Raw genomic sequence first — 23,484 nt, forward strand, 5'->3', positions numbered from 1 at the left:
CAACAAAGTTTTCACGAAATGCAGTATACCTCTATGCAAAGTCAACCTGTTCCGACGAACATTCGAGTAGCTCTAGTTCAGAATCCCAGCCCTTGTACCAGGCTGCCTGAACAGAGCCATTGCTTCTCAGGTGAGTCAAGGGATGGCTTTGTGAAAGTCAGCTTACAGTAGCTGACATTACCTTTCCTATTGCTAGTTTCAAATGTTACCTTATAAACCATTCAATACAAGGAGACTGTTTCCATTTTAATTGACAGCTTTATTGTCACACCACTGATCTGTTCATAGGCATGGAGAAGTGCTCTGCCCTCTGGAGCATCAGACTGCTATTGCTAGAAAAGGAGCACCTTTCTTGGCAGTGGGAGGCAGGTTGGTTTCCCCATGACAGATTTCAAGTGCTAAGGCCCAGACTTCTTTCAAACAGTAAAATAATAAGGTGAGGCACAGCTGTAACCATGCTGATGGAGGTAATGGCTAGCCACCTCAGAGCCAGGCAATGGCCCAAACCACAGCCCCGGGAGCTTTATAATCCAGGTTAACCCTTGCCATTAGGAGGGGGATACTCTAATCCTGTAGCCACTGCAGCCCCCTATCTTGTTCTAAGTGATAGCAGCTGCAGCCTGCTCCATTTTATGAAGATAACGTGCAGCATGTAGACTCTGGGCAAGCTGTCAATGTGCCCCCTGAGCTAGGCAGATTACAGGCATCCTCAGCCAGGGAATCTGGATATTTTGACACAAAACCGTCTTTAGATCTAAGCAGTCTTAAGGAAGGGTCCCCCTGCAGCAAAGGCTGCAGCAGTTTTGAAGTTTTCCATTGCCACAAATGCACCCCTTGGATTCCCTGCTTAGGGATGCACTGATGAGCCACCTGCCTCACACCTCCACACTCCCTCCCACTTCTCTGCAACATAAAAGTGACTGGCACAAAGGAGACTTGGAAACAAAGGTCTGTACTGCTGACGAACCAAAATAAGTAGGGCTCACTTTTACAACAGATTGAGTCATACCCTGAGATGGGATAGGGAACACAAATAGTAAAGGACAAGTTAAAAACCAACATTCAGGGGGTCTACTTAATACACTGTATACAGAAAATTCACAGTTAAGGGTGCCAATCTGCATTTTAATTCAGCCACTAGTGCAGTGATTCCAAAATTTTTTACCTCATGCTCCCTTCAGCCGTGGCTGGGTGGGCAGCCAGGACCCTGGATGTGGGGCCAGCAGCCGTGTCTGGGAGTGTATCCCTGGGCACGGGGCTGGCAGCCAGGAGATCCCCAGGCTTGGACCAGGAGCAGAGCTGGGCAGCACTTCCTCCACACCCCCTGTGAGGGTTGGTCTGGGCCCCCGCCTCACCTCCCCAAACGTTACTCCGCACCCCCCCCCGAGGGCGTGCCCCATGACTAAAGACCTCTGCACTAATGCCTAGGCATTGCAGCTTATATGAGAGAGAGTGCACTGCCCCTCTGTTTTCAGTTACCTCTGCCAAACAGCAAAACTGAAATGAGGGTGCAAAGAGAAACAGCCCAAGTAGCTGGCTCTTGGGTGTGGTGTTCTTTGTATCAGCGAAAGATGGTTATTCCCCGCTCCCCCACAAGCACAGCCTCTAAGGTGGCTGGGAGCAGGCTATAGGAAAGCTTTAACGCACAGGCCCTGGTAAATTAATATCAGCCATCCTAGTAGATTGCTTAGGGATGAGAGTTTATCTTGGCACAATACCACTGCAGCTGTGTGAACCCAAGCATCACGTGTTATTTTAAAATGTTTAAGACAAAATACTCACCCCTTCTGTACTCTTTTACAGATTCCAGAGCAAGTCCTGCTCAGCTCCTAAACACATGATCTCAAAGAGACAGCTGCTTGCTGGGGCTGAATAAAGTCTGTAATTCAGTTATGTAGTTTTCCCCCTACACCTAAGGTTCATGGGTAACTGCTGATAGATGGTGACTTTCAGTGGCTTCTGCTATACAAGAAGCTTGTTCCCTCAAGCCCCAATACTACCCCCAAGTGCCAGTTCATCTTTTTTATACTTAATATGGCAGGTACCAAGCAGAAGTACATATGATCATTGCTGGTTAAGGTGTCACATCTTAGACTATTTGGGTTTAGTCAGAGTGTACATAGATTAATATGACCACAAAAGATGCTTCTCACAGGTAGCCATTTCTAGTCATTTGAAGTCACCTCAGTGTTCAGAGTACATAACAGAGTTAGTCTCCCTTCCAGCACTCTGATACAATATACACTGGATGTTTGTGTAGAGCAAAGGTGCTGAGATCCTCTCCTAGTTTCAACATGTGCAGTACATGTAAATGTAAGACAGTGGATGTAGCTGCTGGTTTTAAAACAATTCTTTAAAAACAGGTAGACTGTTTTCCTTGCCAACTTCATGAACTGTAAGACACATGGCATGTCCTTGCCCAGAGCTGGGTTATTTTCCGATCATAGAGTGCACTTTTTTGGGGGTATAGAAGGGCACTAAGCATTGCACAGTCATTTAGACTTGGGAATTCTCCCCAATAATTAGCAAGGAGTCATCTTTAGTCAGCACGTGATGGAAGATAGGAGTTTGGATCAAAGTAGCAGTGGTGAAGACTTGAGAAGGATCATAAGAGTAGATAGGAGCTGAGAGGGGTAGAACAAAGCTGGCTGCTAACTTAGCTTCGAGTGGCAGCTGCCTCTAGACGGTTCTTGTTATCTCTCACAGGTGAGTGCGGCTTCCGCAAGATTCCCTAATCCTGTCAAAAAAAGTACAACTGCCTGTCATGACGATAACCTTTCCTCCAGTGTCACAATGCAAGACAGCAGGATGCTGCCAAAGCAAAGGACTACTTTTTTTTTTTTTTTTTTTTAAAAACAATAAAGCTGCTGATGTGCTTGACAAGGCTTAGAAACATTTCTGCTTATATTGACGGTATTCCTCAACACAACTGCAGCAGAAACCCCAGCCAACACTACAATGTCATCTAAGAAGTTGGCAGAGGTAACAAGCAAATCATGAGCTTCAACACAGAAAGACCTGGAAGAGAAATCTGGGAAACAGAGAGGGGCTCTTGGACAAGGTGCTAACTTATTAGTCTTTTGTAATATCTACCAAATATTAAAATGAATGTTTTCACTGCAGGAGGCTGAAAAAAATGAAGAAAGGATGGAGCTCTGCAATATAGCTTGCATTTTTAAGAGATCAGAAAACCAGGATCTGTGTTCATTAGCTTCTGCTGCTCATTCTCAGCCTGAAGTCAGAACTGGCTTCTAGAACTGAAATGGACAGTATCATAAGAGGGGATTAGAACCTCAGCTGGGAAATAAGATACTAATTCAGTTAACTCCAAACATTTAAGGATAGTTTGGTGTTTTAACTCTATTCAAAGACTGGAGAAGTTGAGTGCTGTATCCCTTAATGTTAGATAGCCATATATACCAAAAAAGCAGACAGGGGCCTACATGGGCACATTATGCTTGTGTCTGGGAAGCGAGGCTCCTCCAGCTGGGTCAGTACTATGTGCATCTTTCTGTTAATTCATCACAGAGGTTACAACCAAAAGACAGATTCAGAGCAACCCAAGGTCTGTGATGAATCAGAGGATGCATAAATGAATGCGATGGGGTTGGTACAAGCAGCACTTTAGTGTGGTTAGCTTGTACCTTTTACCCAATGGAATTAGAGACAACTGCTCAGAAGCAGGAAGGTTTCTAAATCCAGCATTTTGCCATAGCTTCTTAGTAGTAAATATCTCCCAAGTGCCTAACACTTTCCGATCCTCCTTACGTTAGAGCCCATGGATGGGAGAAAGGACCATGTCCCAATAAATTCACACCAAGTGAATTCTATTGTCATTTATTTAAAATGTCTCCCTCCACAAATCAGCTAAGATCTCAGTCTGGGGCACAGCTTCTCCCCCCACTTTTTTTTTTTTTAAAGTGTTAAAGCAACAAGGACTTAGAATGAAGTTTATAATCTGTTAATCCTTACAAAAATAGAATAGTAGGCAGAACTGAAGTAGTCCAGGCAACAGTGGAGTAGGAAAAACTAAGTATATAGTTGCTTGAAGCTTTTCAGTTTGGACAATCAGGTGATCAAGACTTGTTCTCCGCTGGTTATTCCTCCCTTTACCAATTTACCACACAATTATGCTCCTCAGTGGGCACAGAATCCGATATTCCACTTTCCCCACAAAATGTCCCACTACTCCCAAGGCCACCCCCAGCAATTGGAGCATTCCTTCTATATTAAAAAATGATTAGAAAAAGTTATAAAAAACTGTTTATTAAATAATGTAAAATTTCTCCTTGGCACTTTCTTTTTTAAAGAGAAGATCTTAGGTTCCTGTTTGGAGCAGGCCAAAGTAATTAAAATTGGGGAAGGAGGGAAAGGATATCACCAGTGGCAAGCTGTTTCACAATCTAGACAGTCCCCTCATCCTCCACCCACCCACCCCCCATCCCATGCATGATAGAACAGTCTAACCTAACCCTACCATCTCTGCATTAAAATGTCTTTTGTTTGGAAAAAGAAAGAGCTGTCACATCTGGTCACCTGGAGGAGCTGCGCTCTTTGCTCACACAGTCATCTTGAGAGGTAGTGTCACCATTACCCATCATGCTGCAAGTCCTCCTCTTTTTCCGCCGATGCATCATCCCTTCGGTCTCAGAGCCAGAATCACACTAAATACAGAGAAAGACAAAATGAAAAAGCAAATCAATATAGGGAAATACAAACCTTCAGTTATTACTCAGAAGATCTGACAGTGAACCACACCTGTGCTAGTACAATCACCAGAGAAGTTATCGTGCATATTCTTCCCTGAAACATCACAATTTCTGTAGAAGAGAGCATGTTTAGAGTAAAAAGAAAAGGAGTACTTGTGGCACCTTAGAGACTAACAAATTTATTAGAGCATAAGCTTTCGTGAGCTACAGCTCACTTCATCGGATGAAGTGAGCTGTAGCTCACGAAAGCTTATGCTCAAATAAATTTGTTAGTCTCCAAGGTGCCACAAGTACTCCTTTTCTTTTCGCGAATACAGACTAACACGGCTGCTACTCTGAAACCTGTCATTATGCAAGTTGCTACTCTGAAACCCGTTTAGAGTAAGGGACTAAGAACTAGGACTTCCAGATCTGTTCCTTGCACTGCACCACACTCAGGCTAAGATTTTCAGGTATTCCAATCAGGCACCCAGAAGCCCCTGATTTTCAGACTGAGTGCTCAGCTCTTTCTGAGAAGTCAAGTAACTTAAGGTGTCTCAAGTTGGGCAATCAAAATCACTAGTCACGTTTGAAAAAAATCTTGGCCCTAACTCTGTGGCCTTGTTCCCCATTTATAAAATAAGGATAGTTTTACTTGTCTATTTAAGGCTAGATACATATTTGTAAAGTGAATAAAGAGCTTCAGGTGAAAGGTGCTGTGCAAGTACTAAACTCGTCAAATTTTCTCAAAGGCTGTAAAGGTTGGTGGGAACTCCCTCCCACTAAGAATACCTAATAAATAAATAATACCACTAATAAACCTCCCTCCCACTAAGAATTTTTGGACAAGAATCTCTCATTCAGTTTCCTCTGAACACCTGAGAGAATTAGTTATGACATTTAATAAGAGTCAGTTAATAGATATAGCTACTGAGTGGCAAAAGAAGAAAGTTTGAAGGATGGGAGAGAAAATGAGAAGAATGTTTCCAGGTGTCAGAACGTGACACTGTCTGGCGGGAAAGAGACGGCAGGGCCTACACGAGTGCCTACTCATGGGAGTGACATGGTCTCAAAGAAGTTGGGAGTACATCCATGCAACTTAAAAGCAAGGGAAGAAGATCTGCAAGGAGCTGGATGCCAAAACAAATGGGAAGCCAGGGGAGCCACTGGAAGATGGTGAAAGCAGCAGCACAAAGTACATTAAGCATAAAAGCATAAAGAGAGCTGTGGTCCCCAGAGAATCAGGAACATCTCATAGCCAAGTTTGTTTTGGCAAGAGGAGTGGACCACCCCTCACAGAAGACTAAAGCTCTCACCAAGATCCCCACTGGTCCAGTTCTTTGCTTTATACTTGCACACTATTAGCTTCCTCTGCAATTTTGGATTTAACTTTGGAGTCTAACATTTATTCAGCTGTTATCTTCAAACCCACTTGAGAGTTGTGAGTCAGGGAGATTGTATGTATTTTTAGAAAAGAAACAGACATGACTCCTTCGACAACTGGTGTGACGCAGCATGGCGGGAGGAGTGTTGACCTGGGAATGTGGCAGGGGAGTTTCACTGGGGATGGGAGACCTGAGAGCCTGTAACCTGAGCCAGGACGGGGAGGTAACACCTCTGCCAGGGAAACTGGACAAAGGTTGCAGGAGAGAGTCTGCAGGAGAGAGGGGGGGGTTGGGTTTGGTTTCAGTTTGGTGCTGGGTGGTGGAGCGCAGAGAACCCCAGGGTTGGGGTCTAAGCTCCCTGCCCCCCCAGAAGGACTTGACTGAGGGGTCCTGGTTGTACCCACAAGCTCTGTTTTAGACTGTGTTCCTATTGTCCAATAAACCTTCCGCTTTACTGGCTGGCTGAGAGTCACAGTGAATCTCAGGAAGAGGAGTGCAGGGCCCGGACTCCCCCACACTCTGTGACAACTGGTTGAAAAGGGTAGCGTAGTCATGGGATAAGGGTCATCTGCAGTGGCAAATCCTTACCTCTGAATCAGAGTCTGAGGAGCTGGAGCTGGAGGAACTGGAGGAATCACTGGAACTATCAGAAGCAATACCTGTTGATTCTTGTAGATCAACTGAATCAGCTAACACTGCCAGCTCCGGATGCTCTTGTTTTAGGATCCTAAACACAGTCATCACGATTAGTATTTAGAACACATAATGAGAAACAAAAGAATGTCTTAAGTTACACTAGCATACTCCACAAAATCTGTCCATTGCCACATTAGTAAAAGAGCAACAGATAATAATTTGCTACTAAGGTGCATCACCTAACATTGTGCAACTTCCTGCACTCTAGCTTTGATGGCTTTTTATATAGTTTCCATAGTTATTTTACCTCAATTTAATATTCTAACAGAATATCAGAGTAGAGGACATTAACAAGGTTTTGATATCAATAAGGTCCCCCTGAAGGGAGAATGGAATTAGCAGTGATAACAGAGTTGCTTTTTAAAAATGATTATTAAAGTAGTTAGAAGTAAACTGTGCTTATATTCAGGGGTTACTGGGTGAGAAAAATACCTTGAATTTAAAGGTTTCCATAAGATACTAGATCTGGCCACTAGACAGCTCTAGAGATCAGTAAGTCATATTAAGCCTTTCACTTCGATTAAATGGATAAACATGAGTCACCTCAATAGTGATCTAAAAGTTGTTGCTACCTGATGGCTAGTTAGCAGAATCTCAGCTCCTCCCACTAGAGCAACGTCCATGTCACAAGAACCACATCACAATTAGCCTCATTGGTGGTGGTCTCTGCAGAGCCAGAGAGTGAATGGAAAGGGAGAAGAACATACTCTCACCATAGTAGTTATCTCTTCAGATCAGGGGAAAAGATGCATCCCTTCCAGGGGATAGCGGACTTCCATCTCCAAGGCAAACAACGGAACTCCCACCTCCACGCCCACTAACATAAATCCTTTCACCAGTATTACATTCCCCTTAAATGCTTAGAGCAGCAACTCCCAGTATATTGGATCACGTACCACCTTCTTAAAAAATTGTGAAGTAACTGATGGAACATCAAACTCACGCAGCACCCGTGGAACATGAACCACACTTTGGGAATCCCTGACTTAGAGCATGAGTTTATTAACCTACTGCCTCTACATTTTATCATGCTTGGCTAAGAATTTTCAGATTGCATCATCTGAGTTTCATGCGTATCACTTGAACGCATCAAGTCAGCTCCATGAGAGGTGCAATCTAGATCAGATCCTTCTCCAAACAGCAAGACTAAGCTACCAACTCACAGGGGAGGGAGCCAAGAAAAGTTGCTGTAAAAAGCAGGCCATAGTTTAGAAAACATGTCTTTAAAATGACACAATGTGTTTTTCCCCCAAGAAAGTCACAAATGAGTATGTACTGTTAGTGTTATTCCAGCTGCATGTCTTGCTTTGAAAGGAAGTGTTTGGACTATCCCTTCAACTACCTGGAAATTAGAAATATGAACAGAATTTACTGCACCGTTACCTGTACCACTTCCTTGATAATTTTGGCCTCCCTCTTACTGTCTTGTGCCATACCACAGGGAAGTTGGTACAGCTGGCAAAGTTCTGTGTGATGGCAATGGTTGTATCGAGATTGAGAACTACGTGCCACCAGCCACCTACAAAATGCAATGTAAGAGCAACTTTTAAATACACTTTTTTATATTGTTTACCTAAAGTACTGTAGATACATCTATCTAAGATACTTAATATGGACCCTATCGCCACAGTATCTGAGCACCTTGCAGTCTAATACATTTTCCCTCAACACCCCAGTGCTGTGATTTGGAAAACTGATGCACCATGAGACTAAGTGGCTTACCTAAAGTCACACATGTCGTCTGTGGCAAAGCAGGGAACTAAATTTGATTCTCCCAAGTCCCAGGCAAGGGCCCTAACCACTGAAATATCCTTCCTCTGCAGATAGAATCAGCAATAGCTAATGGATCCCATATTAAGAGGTGGGGTTGTAAGTATATTAAGACCTTTCTGTGGTTATGAATTTATGTGTGTATATTATGAAGTCATAACCACAGTTGTACACATCTCATGACAATCAAGTTCAGAACACTACAAGCCTCCATAAAAGGCCTTACTGATACACTTTTATAATACAATAATACAGTATACGATCAGTTGGTTCAACTGCTCATTTTAAGGATTTAAACCTTCGGTTCTTCTTTTGAGTTTTTAAACCCTGATTGTCACACCTTCATATTAGGGGTCCCTGCACTCACACTCCGACATCTTCCCCATATGATGACCAAATACAGAAGACTGCCTGCAGGCTTTTTTCCTAGATCTCTTATTCCAGAATTTCCCCCCGTACATAAGCCCCTATTGGAAAGCTTGTGGCACCTTAGAGACTAACAAATTTATTAGAGCATAAGCTTTCGTGAGCTACAGCTCACTTAGCTCACGAAAGCTTATGCTCTAATAAATTTGTTAGTCTCTAAGGTGCCACAAGTACTCCTTTTCTTTTTGCGAATACAGACTAACACGGCTGCTACTCTGAAATATTGGAAAGCTATAATCCTTTGACTCAGTGCAGTATTCATAGAAATGCTATGCCCTTTTAATAGAGACACTTTTAGAAGCTACGGCATAACCTTTCATTTGAAATTAAAGTTGTGGAAAAAATAAGGTGGAGGGGGTCTGTCTGCTTCTTTCCACAACTCTTTCCTCACACCTCACAAATCCTGTCATTTGTTCCACTGTCAGTAACCCCAAGAAAACAAACAGAGAATGAGAGAAAGTTATTGGTCTTCAAAGGCCTCTATTCTTTCATGCTTTGATTACTTCCTCACTGTATAGTTTAGTTCAGGATCACTTTCCCAAGCACACTGCATGTTGTGTGTGTCTCATGTCTTGCTTGTTATGCCATCAGTCCCCTGTAACAGGGAAACATGCATGGATATTCAAAGAGCAACACAAAAATGGTTTGAAACAATATACAGTTTTGGAAAATGGAGGACAAGTGTGTATACTTTTTCAACAAGGATACATCTAAATATGTGTTCTCCCATACTACTATAGATTTCCATTGGAGACAGCCACACTTACCTGGTACAAAGACGGTCTCGCCTGGTTTTTGCACAATTTCCAGGGGTTTGAATTCAGGAGGCCAGGTGGGGAGCTGCGTCCTAGGATATATGATACTGAACCAAGTGATCGCCTCATCCTGCTGGTTCCCTCCTTCTTCCCGCGTCACTTTGATCAACTCTCTGGGAGTGCTGGTAGGGAAGAGGCACCAGCGCTTATGTCCGTGGACTAAGGCATTCCAAGCACTGGTTCCCAGAGGGTCAATATGAATTCCTGTTCCTGATCGAGGTGGGCCCATTACAAACCATCTGCACATGGGGAAAAAAACATCCAGGTGCATTACAAGAGATGATTACTTTCTTCTATGAACTTTCCTTTCCATTAAGCAAGAATGTTTCCCTTCCATTTCTACCACAGCTTGAAATTAACACGGCTCTCTATATATTTCTTTGTGCATCCGAAGCAGAGTTTGCAGCAAAGCATTGACTATAGGGATTGTTAGTTTAATACTGCAGCAAAAGGTGCACAACATTTTTGCCTAGGACCTATATAAATAATGGCAATTGTTTTCTTAGTTTCTTGGAGCAAGGGTTTGTTTATATTACAATAAATATAGTTTAGAAACCAGAAACTGTTTCTCAGTAGATGATGATTATATCTATTTTAAGGGCTTAAACCGCCTGGTGTATAAGATAGTAGTTGTGTTTTTCTAAGCTTTTTCCTAGTTGTGAGTAGCATCTATAGATGTACTGTTCTACAATTCTTGTTCCAATGAGGAATAAACAAAAACCATCTTCGGGTGAGGGATAAGAAGATGCAGTTAAGACAGCTCCCATCACCCACACACTGTTCACTTTTGACTTTCTATTCACCACCGCATCACTTATCTAGTTATAGTTAATTCCCCAATAGCCTCATTGGGAAGATATGCAAGTCATTTTTCTCCATGCAGAGAACTACTGCTTCAAAGGCTTAAAGTTACACCCATCTTTAGTGATCTCAACTGGTCTGGGACAGGATATGAAAACGTAGGTAAGAATGTTATCATACTAGATACTGATATCTTAAGTGGGGTTAATCATTACTAGATGTCCACAAGAGAAGGATATAAATGCAGGTTGCTACTTCCTGTGTGGGCAGAAGAGAGATTATGAATTCAGCACTCAAACAAGGGAATTGTGAGTACTATTTCAATAAGATGCTTTGAGAACATCAATTATGACTAGCAAAAAGAAAAGGAGTACTTGTGGCACCTTAGAGACTAACAAATTTATTTGAGCATAAGCTTTCGTGAGCTACAGCTCACCAGGTGACAGTGCTAGAAAAGGCAAATACCTCCAACACAAGAATTGTTCTCATCCCTGAACCACATAGTTGGATCGATGTTAACTTTGTACCGCAGGCCAGTCCAAATGTGTGTGGAGCATCTAAATCAGCTTTCAGAAAGACCTTCGCTGCTTTGAGACAATTGCAGTTAATTGATAGGCAGTTAAGATAAAAACTCTAGTGTAGAAGCCTACTGACTTTTCAGAGGCAGAGCTTATATGAAATATGGAGCCAATATGAACTAGCTAAGTCTAACCTAAATCTGACACTTTCCTAGGACTGGTCTACATTGGAAACTTACATCCACAACCCTGAGACACAGTTATGCTGACCGAACCCCTGGTGTAGACAGCATTAGGTTGATGGAAGAATTCTTCCATCAACCTACCTACTGCCTCTCAGAGGAGGGTGGATTACCTCTGCAGACAGATACTGCCTACACTGAAGAGCTACAACAGCACTATTGCTGTAGAGTTTTAGCCCTAATCTAGGCATGACCTAAAATACTGCTTGCTTTAGCAGGGCTGGGCTTAAGCATAACCAAAGTCTCATTGAAGACTTAATAGTAAATTTGACCCCAGTAACATAATTTGAAAATTCAAAGGCACTTTACAGCCACACAACATGGCTCTGGGGTAGGCATTATTTTCATTTTACAGATGAGGAAACTGAGGCACAGAGCACCTTGTCTAAAGTCACAAAGCAAGTCTATACCAAGAGCTGTTAACAGAACTCAGGAGTCCTTATTCTGAGTTTTCTCCTCTCTGTTCTGTATTTGCACGATAATCTTGAGATATTTATAATCAAAGTAAATTTAGTTTGCTCATGAGCAACTGACAGAAGAAATTGGAATCCCTATCTCATCGCCACCCCATGGATACTGTACCTATAAGGTGGTCTGCGCTTCTCTCCTGCATATTGGAATAGATCATCAGTGAAGAACGTGGGCACTTTGTAGTCTTCCAGGAGTTTCCTACGCTTAGGGTGCTCTCCATAGCTGCTGTCGAAGATGTAAAGGGGGCTATCATCACGTGTGTTCTCCATATACTCTATGTAATATTTCATCTTCATCTTCACAGAGTACCCATCATTGTCCTCACCACACTTGAACTTCTGGTTCCTGTATTTGCGTTTCAGGCGTTCTAGAGTCCACTTCTCTTGGGCAGACCAGCCCATCTGAGCATTCAACAGGACTACAGGCTTATAAGGCTTTTCATACCGCTCAACAAATTCTTCCACCGATAAGTGGAGTGCATCTGCCCTTTCCACATTATCCTGTAAAATCAGAGAACAGTTGGAAAAAAAGAACTGCAATGTACCCAAACTGTCTTCATCACCACAAGCCAAGTTTCTAAAGGTCAGTGCCTAAAATTAGCTCTACACTATAGCTGTAGTACCATAGTGTAAACACTTCCTACAGTGATAGAACAAATTTTTTCCATTGCTGTAGGTAGTCCAACACCCCAAGCAGCAGAGGCTAGGTTGACGGAAGCATTCTTCCATTGACCTAGTTGCGTTTTCACAGAGGTTAAGTTGGCATAGCTACAGCACTCTGAGATGTGAATTCTTCACACCCCTGAATGCTGTAACTATGTCAACCTAACTTGTAAATTTACCACATGCAGCTTAGGCCTGGCCTACACTTACATGGGCAAATCTAGAGGATACACTTGCATTCAAATCTAGAGGATATGGAGACATTACACAGAGTGCATGCAATTTTAGACTTCCCCTGCACAATACTGCACTGTCAGCCCGCAACTAGAATAAGCCTCTGTCCCTGCTCCTACACACATCACTAACATTATGAGATATATGAGCATATTTAAATTTTGCTTAATTCTCTTCACTGGAGAGGTGACACAAGATGCACTAGAGGTAAGGAAATCCACAGCCTGAAGCCTGGCAAACAGTTCCCCTTGCACAGCATTTTACTCTGCTATTTGTGATTTGAGAATTCTATTTTTTTCTCCCTGATACCACGGGGAAGGGATTTAGAAGCTACATTTGAATTAGACAAGCCTGTGTTAAGTAAAAATACACACCACTATAGAAAACAGAGGTTTTCCCAAGTCCCTTGTCAACAATCCTGTTTTTATTATTTTGTTTTTTTATTATTCATCCTCCGATTCCCCCATCCTGTCTTCCTCAGACGTTTCTATGCATCTCCCAGACTCTCCTTTAAAGTCACCTAGTTAAATATTGTAGGAGCAACAATCATGCAGCACTAGGACAGTTAACCAAATGACAATAACTTTTTTCCATTTCCAAGCATTTTTCCTTTCCTTTAAGCCCACATATTGCCCATTATCTAGTTTCTGCCCCCTCCCCCCACTCATATTCCAGCATCAAAAACGTGCTTGACGAGCTTCTGGGAAGGGGAGAGCTCCACCAGACCTGAATTCTAGGAGTCACACTCACTGAAGAGCAACAGGAGGAGCTCTCTCCCTCTCTCAAGTAAGGAGGAAGCTACTTCTTGTAAGAAGGCAACGTGATGCATGCCAACCCTCTGCCATGATCTGGCCAGTCCACTGCTCTCCCACAGCTTGAACGATGCCCAATTTAGACTAAAGCTCTTTGGGCCAGGCACTGGCAATTTCTTAGCTGCCTGCAAAGTACCAACTGTACCTCTGGCTGTGAATAATTTGCTGGCTTCACAGTACTAGACCACCGGTCCGACACAGCACTGCGCGGCTCTCCCAGGACAACCTCCTGCCTCCAGGGCAGTGGCTCTCAAACTTTTTTTACTGCTGACCCCTTTCACATAGCAAGCCTCTGAGTGCGGCCCCCCACACCATATAAATTAAAAATACTTTTTAACGTATTTAACACTATTATAAATGCTGGAGGCAAAGTGGGATTTGGGGTGGAGGCTGACAGCTCATGACCCTCCATGTAATAACCTGGCAACCCCCGGAGGGGTCCCAAGTCCCAGTTTGAGAACCCTTGCTCTAGGGAACCACAGTTCCCTCCCCCACTCCTCTTCATATGTGGAGCAGTTGGGGGGGGGGGAAGTCTCCCATCTTCCCCTTTGCGAGTTCCCCCACACACCTTGGATGGTTGCTCTGGACACACACCAACCCCCTTGCTAGGTGCTTCTTCCTGGGGCATCTCGGGCGGGGGGTGGGGGGGGGGAAGGGGGCCCCACCGTTCCTTTACCAGAGACCCTAGGCTCTTTACCCCAAGATCCGAGTTCAGTCTGGAGATCCCATTGCCAAGGAACCGACACCCCCGGGCCAGGCTGCACCGTAAAGCCCCCCCTTGGAGCGCAGGTCTGGAACTAGGCGCCCCCCTCCCGGTCGGCCCCCCAGATGCACCTCCCCAGGCTCGGGTCTGGCAGGAGCCGACCCCCGGGCTCCCCCCCCCCGCTCGGTCCGTACCGTACAGGCCGCCGGGCTCAGCGGGAAGGTCTCGCAGTAGTTGTGCCGGGTCCAGTCCAGCGAGTCCTTCAGCTCGGGCCGGGCGCTGCGCTTCGCCTCCCGGATCCGCTTCTTGCTCTTGTGGTTCATGCTCGGCGAGCCGGGGCCGGGGCCGGGGCCGGGGCCCGCCGCCTCCTCCGCTCCCGGACGGGCCCCGACAGCCGCCTCCTCCGCTCCAGGCCCCAGGACCCGCTACTGCTGCCGCCGGCACCGCTAGGGAATCCCGGCCCCGTCGCCGGCTCCGTTCCTGGCCAGGGCCCAGGGCCGCCCGGGACTCGGCCAACCCTGCGGCCTGGAGGCTTCGAGAAATTTCACCCCTGCCGCTACCTCGACCTCAGCCAGAGCGGGGCCCCGCCTACAAGCGCCGCGGCGCGATCCTATTGGTCACTGCCTTGTCTTCCGCCACGCGCCCCTGCCCAGCCCCAGCAATGATTGGCCGTGCTGGACCCAGAGAGGTGGGGTCTTTGCCGCCATCTTGGGAAGGAAACGTCAGAGGTAGGAGGGGACAAGAAGGGAGGCAGCTAGGGCTGAGCAGGGTAGCTGCTTCCTTCACCCATCCTCCTTTCTTGTGCTTCCCTTCTCCAGGCTCCCCCTCGCTCCACTTTCTCTGTGCTCTCCCTGCTGTCCTTCCCTTCTTCTCTCCATGCTCCTCCACTTCCACTCACTCCCAGCCCACTGACTTTTCAGACACTTAAATGTACAGAGCAGCACTCTCAGTCCCGTCCCTCTGACTCCTAGGGGAGCTCAGGTGACTCAGCTTGTCATGGGTTGGGGCTTTGAAGGGTTAAAATGGGGGTCTGTAGCCAGCGGAATCAGCCCAGCGACTGATTAGCTTTTACCTTTTGTAACAACTGTTCGTCTGAGTTTGTCTCTATTGTATTGTTTTCATTGGTTCAATGACACAACACAGTCAGAAACATTCCGATGAAGTGAGCTGTAGCTCACGAAAGCTTATGCTCCAATAAATTTGTTAGTCTCTAAGGTGCCACAAGTACTCCTTTTCTTTTTGCGAATACAGACTAACACGGCTGCTACTCTGACACCTGTCACTGGGTTTTTGGAAATTGAGATTTCTAAAAAGATGGAATGATGGAAACCAGGGTAGATCCTGAGATCATGGGTTGCAGGAGGGAATTCCAGACAGAGTTCCCTTTAACATAAATTTCAAGAGATAGTTTTAAGTCCTACTAGATGGAAATTTAGGGCAAAATTGTACAGTGTTAAAACACTGCACTGGCAAAACTCCCATTGAAATCAGCATAAGTTTTAATGTCAGCAAGAAAAGGCTTTCTGTCTTCCATATGATTCCACTAGGATCAGCAGTCTTCAATCTTTCCTATTTTGTGGTCCCAAGTTACAGGAGAAGAAATTTCCAAGTTCTCTCTCTCACCTACTCATGAAGAAAGGGAGGGTGGCCATGACCTTCAGATTGAGCGACTATTTCTTAAACCTAATTTAAGGCTTGATCCTGCAGATTTACTGATTTGAGTAACACTTCTCACATGATTGTCACAGGATCAAACTCCTTAATTATTGCAACTTCCCACAATAAACTCTTCAGGGCAGGTATTTGGCTAGGGAAGAGATCATCATCCTTCACCTGCGCATCTACCAATGTGATACATGCCATCATGTGCCAGCAATGCCCCTCTGCCATGTACATTGGTCAAACTGGACAGTCTACGTAAAAGAATAAATGGACACAAATCAGACATCAAGAATTAAAACATTCAAAAACCAGTCAGAGAACACTTCAGTCTCTCCGGTCACTCGATTACAGACCTGAGGGTGGCTATGCTTCAACAAAAAAACTTCAAAAACAAATTCCAACGAGAGACTGCTGAATTGGAATTAATTTGCAAACTGGATACAATTAACTTAGGCTTGAATAGAGACTGGGAATGGATGGGTCATTACACAAAGTAAAACTATTTCCCCATGTTATTTCTCCTCCCCACCCTACCCCACACCCCACTGTTCCTCAGATGTTCTTTTTTCAGAGTAGCAGCTGTGTTAGTCTGTATTCGCAAAAAGAAAAGGAGTACTTGTGGCACCTTAGAGACTAACAAATTTATTAGAGCATAAGCTTTCGTGAGCTACAGCTCACTTCATTGGATGTTCTTGTTAACCACTGGAAATGGCCTACCTTTCTTGTCACCGTGAAAGGTTTTCCTCCTTCCCCACCCTGCTGCTGGTGATGGCTCATCTTAAGTGATCACTCTTACAGTGTGTATGATAAAACGCATTGTTTCATGTTCTCTGTGTGTGTATATAAATCTCCCCACTGTATTTTCCACCAAATGCATCCGATGAAGTGAGCTGTAGCTCACGAAAGCTTATGCTCAAATAAATTTGTTAGTCTCTAAGGTGCCACAAGTACTCCTTTTCTTTTTGATCATCATACACTAAGCTCATTCTACCTCTCTATGGTGCCTAGAAAAAAAATCAGGACCACAATTATGCAATAATCTATGGGTCAAATCCTGCATTCCATATGCCTGTAAATCTTCTATTGACTTTAAAGGGAGCAGGATCAAAACTCAGAAGGTTTAGTCTGGAGTGGGAGTATAGAATTTGGTCTTCAAATGCCCATTGCAATTTAAATCTTTGCTGTTTTCCTAAGGAAAGGAGGGGGTGGTGTGGGCCTGGATAATAGCCCAGAAATGTACCTTGCTTTATTCTCCTGCAACACATAGGGTGATCAGACCTCCAGTTGTTATCGGGATCATCCCAATATTAGGGGCTTTGTCTTATATAGGCAACTATACCCCCCCCCCCCCCCAAAAATCCCCATTTGTCATACTTGCTGTTGGTCACTCTAACTTCAGAGTCATGCTGCAGCAGCCGACTCAGAGCATGTGCGCTGCTGCTGGGGAGGAGCTAGGAGACTGTGGGAAGGGATTAAGGGAAGGAAGGGGCTGGACCTTTGTGCCATTTTATCTTCCCGGGTCTCAGACCCCCCCCCCCCCAGCCAGCTAATGGTGGTTGGATCTTGACAAGACGTTGCCTTAAACGTTCCTGCCTGTGATTGGTCTGTTATGGTGTCAGTCAGATGATGGGTGAAGTCAGCCCTGGGGAAGAAAGACGTGCGTGCATTATTGTAGCAGCAGCCGCCTGGCAGGAGAAGTGGTTCCAATGAGCGAGGAGGGCCCGCGGTTCAATATCAAGGAGTACAGGTTTGCGGACGAGCAGGACAAGCAAGAAAGAGAAGAGTCGAGGCCAGAGTTGGTGGTGCTGATTCCTGAGGTGCTGATACATTTACACCTGTAGCCCTTCAGTTCGTTATGAAGCCTGATTTCCTTCCTCCCCTGATCAGGGGGCACGGAGGCCAGGAGGAACGCTGAACCATGTGGGAATGGAAAAGAGGGGCAGGTTTTTTTTTTTTTTTTAAGCACAACGTAAAGCATAGAAAGAAAAGGAGGACTTGTGGCACCTTAGAGACTAACAAATTTATTAGAGCATAAGCTTTCGTGAGCTACAGCTCACTTCATCAGATGCATCCGATGAAGTGAGCTGTAGCTCATGAAAGCTTATGCTCTAATAAATTTGTTAGTCTCTAAGGTGCCACAAGTCCTCCTTTTCTTTTTGCGAATACAGACTAACACGGCTGCTACTCTGAAACCGGTAAAGCATAGAGTTTGTATTCTTTCCCTGGATTTCTTTGTATCCTTTGTGCTTATCCAGTCCAATAAATTCAGACTCGCAATATGCTCCTGTATCGTAGAAATCACTGTACGCCCTTAACGTAAGGAGGGTTCAGCCTAGATTGGGGCCTCTGGGCATTACTAGAAAAAAATAAAGTGGGGGATGGGGATGGGACATTCTAGGAAAGTTGAAAGTAAATTTTACAAATTGTTCAGCTCACAAGTGCAGGTGTAGTTCTAGCACAGCATTTACTATTCTACTGTGCTGGATGCTTAAAGATGAAGTAACAAATCTATGGAATGTAATGATCAAATAGTGGTTTTATTTTTGAATTTCTACATTCATTAAATTTGAACAAAGAGCTCACATCTGAGGTTTCTAACTACTGCAAAATTTGAATTGATTGAAAATACTTTTTAAAAAAATGTTATTTGTGAGAATGCATTAAGAAAAGAAAAAACCTATTTAGTGCTCGCTTTTTTAGAAGCCCTGCAAGTGAGCTGCCTTTTTGACAATAAGTGCCTTAGGCTCTATCTCTACAACTCAGTCAAATTTAGCTGTTGCTGAAATGCACTATATAACCTATTTGTTCTCACCTGTATAGACTCCTCAGGGCCATGTAATAATTAGGCTAAAACCATTATTCAGTCCCAATCATTTGTAAACTCATTTCTTTTGACTGTGTAGACACAGAGGGCCTTCATTTTCTTTAAATTGTGAAGAAATGATATATTCATAATTGGGTCTAAAATGGGCTAAATCACCAAATCTAGGCACAAATTGACTTTAAGAGGAGTTTTGCCTGAATAAAGACTACAGGAGAGATCTTTCACCACAGAAAAAAAAAATGTAACAGATTCCCTTTGATCCTGAATTCCTTACTAATGTGTGCCTATCTATGTAATAGGACTACTTAACTGAGTGAAGATTCCAGAACCTGACCATTAGATTGTGGAATAATATCCCAAAGCAAGATGACAGAAGTGTCATTGCTTGATGTATTTCAAATTTGTACCGATAAAGCACAAGACTGCATACTTAAATCTGTACTGATCTAGAAAAGTTAACCAGAAGGAGTGTGAGGCAAGAGTCTTAGCTAATCAAATGGGAAAGCTCTAGCCATATGCAAAATAGTTTACTTAGTTGTAGAGATGTGCAATTTGTTTACAATTACATATGAGCAGAAAACAACAGGTCAATTGAAGTAGGGATAGCTCAGGATGAGGCTCAAAATGACTGACCAAAGCAGGACTAGAGTAAAAATGAACTTATGTAATAATTTTCTGCCTCTTTCAAAGTGTTTTGTGGTGCTGCCAAAGATCATAGAAAGGTCTTACTGTTTCAGGTCCTGGACTCCCAATATGGCATGTATGTTTGGCCCTGTGCTGTGGTTCTTGCTCAGTACCTATGGTTTCACAGAAGAATGCTACCTGGCAAGAGAATTTTGGAGGTAAAAGTAGTCTTGAAATATTTGTGATCATACAAACTTACCTTTAAAAAAATTAGTAGGGTCAGGGTTACTGTCTCTTAACTCTGTTTTAGTTTAGATTTCCTTTTTTATTTAGGGCAGCTGCAGGATGCTTTTTTCCTATTTCTGCTTCAGTATTATAATTCTAAATGATCCTTCTTGGTGATTTGCCTTTTGGTTTTTCTTATTTTCTGTTCTGCCCATGTGTCTTAAAATGGTCTAATCTCTGATCCAATTTATGTTAAAAAAAAATTACTGTGGTAACTTTTTTTGTGGTTGGAGATTCATGACGCAGTTTGCAAGTTCCTTTGGTCAAACATTAGAAAAATTCCAAAATACTCAAAGGAGTGATACAGTAAAACCATAATTAAAGCAGAGATTTTTGCAGGCTGATTTATGGAAGCAGCAGTTATGAGCTATTGAAAGGGCTTCCTGTTAAATATAAGCTTTACTCATCTATGAACTTCAGGATTTAGCTTTGTGAATAACATGTTTCAGCAGGTAGGATTCCATCCATTTCACTATATTTACAAGAACAGAAAGAGTTAAGATAACATGACATTCTTAAATTTGTGTCTGTGGTGTACCACTGCTGCTACAGATCAAATACAAATGTCTTATTCTTCTGAGGAGGGCAGTTCAGAGATGAACATGTAGTTTTAAAGTTCCCATGAGTTCAACTAAAAGAATGGCATAATTAAACAGCTTGAGACAAGATACAGAACATTCTCCCCCATCCTTCAGTTATTCTTTGCATTAAATATAATTTATGAATGAGATTAAAGTCTTTTATTTTGTTTAGATTGGAGCAGGCGTGAGCCTACCTGGTATAGTAGCTGCTAAATGTGGGGCTGAAGTTATACTGTCAGATACTGAAGAGCTGCCTCAGTGCTTGAAGAACTGTGAGCGAAGCTGTCGGATAAATAACCTTCTAGGAGTACGCATTCTAGGACTCACATGGGGCCAAATATCTCCCAATCTGCTCTCTCTGCCTGAAGTAGACATTATTTTAGCCTCTGATGTATTTTTTGAACCCGAAGGTTAGTGACTATTCATAAGCAAATAAAAGGTCTTAAATGTATAACAATAAGCTATAGAAAGTGAAGTATAGTATTTAATTTAGTCATGGCAGTGTCACTAACTCCACATAGCAGGAAGTCACCAGCCAAACCCTGAAGTTGCTAGATGTAGCTGTTTTAAGTACTCAAATGTCACTAAACAAAATTTCCAGAGACAATTTATATATACACATATATACAGGTGAGTATAGTCACAATACTTCACAAGTGGCTCAATAGTGTTAATAAAATCCATTCCATGCTCTTATTACACTCTGCATGCCTGGACCAACTGCCAACAGTATACTGTCAGCAGCAGGAGTGTGCCCTCTGCTCTTTGGGAAAGGCACTCTGTACACTGCAAACCAGGCTGGCTAGGTTTAGTTAATTTCAGCTGAGCCTCCCTTTCTTGACAGCCTGGATTTGAGCCACAGGTTAGTCCTGTTGGTATCCAGGAGGTGAGCAGCCAGAACCAGAGGGAAGAGGGCATTCACCTGACCGTAGTGCTACAGGGAGCCAAGAAAATAGATTTAAAGACTAATCCACTAGCCAAACGCCTTTTCCCCCATTTCTGGAAACAGCTGGGCAATTAACCCCAAGCCAGGGGAAGGAGTAAAGGGCAACTAAAAGCAAGACAGCTCCCCCTGTGATCCTGTAGTAAGGGCTTCATTCCTGGAGGCACAAAGCCCTGTCTCATCCCATCCCACCTTCCAAGAAGCCCTGGAATAGGATTTCTTCTAAGGACATGCTCAACTGAGACATGACACTGACTTGGTGTGCAACAGAATGTAGTAGGAAGAGTCTGAAAGGGATTTTGACAACACTGTTGAGCTACTTGTGAATGATTGTGACTATAGATAGTGGTGACTTTCTCTGCATGTCACTGTCATTCAGAGTGAAAGGTGCTAGATTTGTCACTGACTTATTTTCTGGCTAGGGAAACCAAAAAGTCACTCTAGTGACAAAGTTACTAAGTTGGTAACATTGGATTTCTGAGGAAGCAAAAAATGGTGACGGCACCAAGAAAACACTCCCTAATCAACTGCAAATTAATGCATGCTTGAAGTCACTTCTGGGTGCTTAACCGACTAATAGTTTTAGGGGAACAAAACTCCATGGTCAAAATCAAAATATTAAGGGGATGAAAAAATTCAGTTAGCTATTAACTTTAAACTAACAAACAGTTGTTCTAAGGCTTACTCTAGAACTATGCTCCAAATATAGCTCTCCTTAGACAATTGTAGCTTCCTGAAGGTACTCTAATCATTAGTGCAATTAATCTGCCAACAAATTTCAGCATGCACGTAACCAGAAGATCAAGTTGTTTAAAATCTATATGCAGATTTTGAAGATATTATAACTACAGTGTACTTCTTGATGAAAAGGAACCCAGATGCTCAGTTCTGGACTACGTATCAGGTCCGAAGGTAATCAAGAGAAATTGACTTGTTTGCATTTTGTTTTAAGAGTCTAAAGTTAACAAGATTAGTAATCCAAACTTGACACTCCTTTAAAAATTACGGTAGTATTAGATACTCCAGTCAGGTTCAGGGCTTCTCCTGTTAGATTGTGTTCAGACAACTTTCCCAAGTTTACAAAGCAACACTGAGGTATAGAGCCTGTTACATTAGTTGTTTGCAGTTATATAAACTGCCTTAACTCTCTTGCCTCCATACTGAACATTGACCTCCTCTAGGCATCACAACAGAAGTGATATTAGAGGCATTATCAATTCATGGATGGCAAAATTGGTATTACTGGCAAAACAAAAGTGGGTGCAATGTAACAGTGATTATGTAGGAAAGGGCAGAGTTTTGACCAAAAAAGGCCTTAAGCCATTTAACTGAGTGAGAGAAACACATGGGTAGATGTGCAGTTAAGCTTTTTGTATTAAGTTTGTCACTTCTGTAGTTAGTGTGCTTGTTCATGCACTGTAGGTGAATGATAAAAGTACAATCATAGTTCAGTGCTTGTTCTATCACAACAGTACATCTGCCATTTCTTCCCTTCAGTTCTAACTGGTCTATTGAAGCTTTGCTGTACAAATGGAAGCTGAAGAATGTTCATGTTCCGTTACCGTCTTTTAATGCTGACAAGGAACAGTTGGCTAGCTCGCTTCTCCCAGGAAGACATACCATTGAAATGATGATTATCTCACTAGCAGGAGCAAGTGATACTTAAGTATATTCCAGTTGCTGATTCAAGAAAGTACCTCAAAACTGACTGCACTCCACTTCAAGCAAGTTTTGGAGAAACAGCATTTCTATCTGTTAATGAATCAATAAGTTTGGGGAAATTAATGCCACTTGATCAAGAAGCAGGGAAAATATTTGCTTACCACAAGCCAGAATCCATTTCCTCCACAGATCCATGCCATTAAGTCATTTATCATACCCCTAATGGCTTTAGTGTAATTCTTGGGAAAGCAGGTATACTGATTACAACAGTAATTTTAACAATTATTTCATCTTATCTTACACTTTATGAATGACACATTGAAAATGTTTGGTTGTGACTTTCTAAAAAGTTGTGTTCATACCTAGAGAATAAAATTAAGAGGATCTACTTTAATTGCATCACAATAGGAGAAAAAAAAAAAACTTATGAAGTTCTAGCAAAACATTCACATCTATATACTCTAGCTTACCATGCTGAATTTATAAATGGCCAAGTTGTGGTTTTCTTCAAAGTTCAAGTTAGGGACTTGACTATTACATGTTCAGCCTGAAGTTACTATTTCTTAAACTTTCTTAAACTTTTTCAGTTTAAGATCTAAACATAGCTAATCAACAATTTAAGTTTAAGGATCTGAACAATGTTCATTTTATGCCATTGTCCTTTCTGTATTTAACAAGAT

The 23,484-nt window shown here is 43.0% G+C and overlaps 2 protein-coding genes across 3 annotated transcripts; one reads left to right on the plus strand and one right to left on the minus strand.

Moving 5' to 3' along the window:
* Positions 1 to 238: 238 nt before the first annotated feature.
* Positions 239 to 14,823, minus strand: JMJD6 (jumonji domain containing 6, arginine demethylase and lysine hydroxylase). Its single transcript, XM_038371846.2, has 7 exons — positions 14,418 to 14,823; positions 11,924 to 12,312; positions 9,733 to 10,019; positions 8,153 to 8,288; positions 6,662 to 6,800; positions 4,537 to 4,664; positions 239 to 2,737 (listed from the first exon to the last, which is right to left on the minus strand). The coding sequence occupies exons 1-7, from the start codon at positions 14,544 to 14,546 to the stop codon at positions 2,701 to 2,703; spliced, it is 1,245 nt and encodes a 414-aa protein (XP_038227774.1). The 5' UTR covers positions 14,547 to 14,823; the 3' UTR covers positions 239 to 2,700.
* A 2,611-nt stretch (positions 14,824 to 17,434) lies between these two features.
* METTL23 (methyltransferase like 23) lies at positions 17,435 to 23,189 on the plus strand. 2 transcript variants are annotated; one of them, XM_038370585.2, is made up of 5 exons: positions 17,435 to 17,702; positions 19,447 to 19,551; positions 20,372 to 20,609; positions 21,970 to 22,054; positions 22,640 to 23,189. In XM_038370585.2, exons 1-5 carry the CDS (start codon positions 17,592 to 17,594, stop codon positions 22,806 to 22,808), a joined length of 708 nt encoding a protein of 235 aa, XP_038226513.2. In that variant the 5' UTR covers positions 17,435 to 17,591; the 3' UTR covers positions 22,809 to 23,189. The 2 variants fall into 2 exon arrangements, with proteins under 2 accessions (XP_038226513.2, XP_043353251.1); XM_043497316.1 differs by lacking the exon at positions 17,435 to 17,702 and having other exon boundaries at positions 19,463 to 19,534.
* Positions 23,190 to 23,484: the final 295 nt, after the last annotated feature.

The sequence above is a fragment of the Dermochelys coriacea genome, chromosome 14, assembly GCF_009764565.3.
Source record: "Dermochelys coriacea isolate rDerCor1 chromosome 14, rDerCor1.pri.v4, whole genome shotgun sequence".
Classification (NCBI taxonomy): Eukaryota; Metazoa; Chordata; order Testudines; family Dermochelyidae; genus Dermochelys; species Dermochelys coriacea.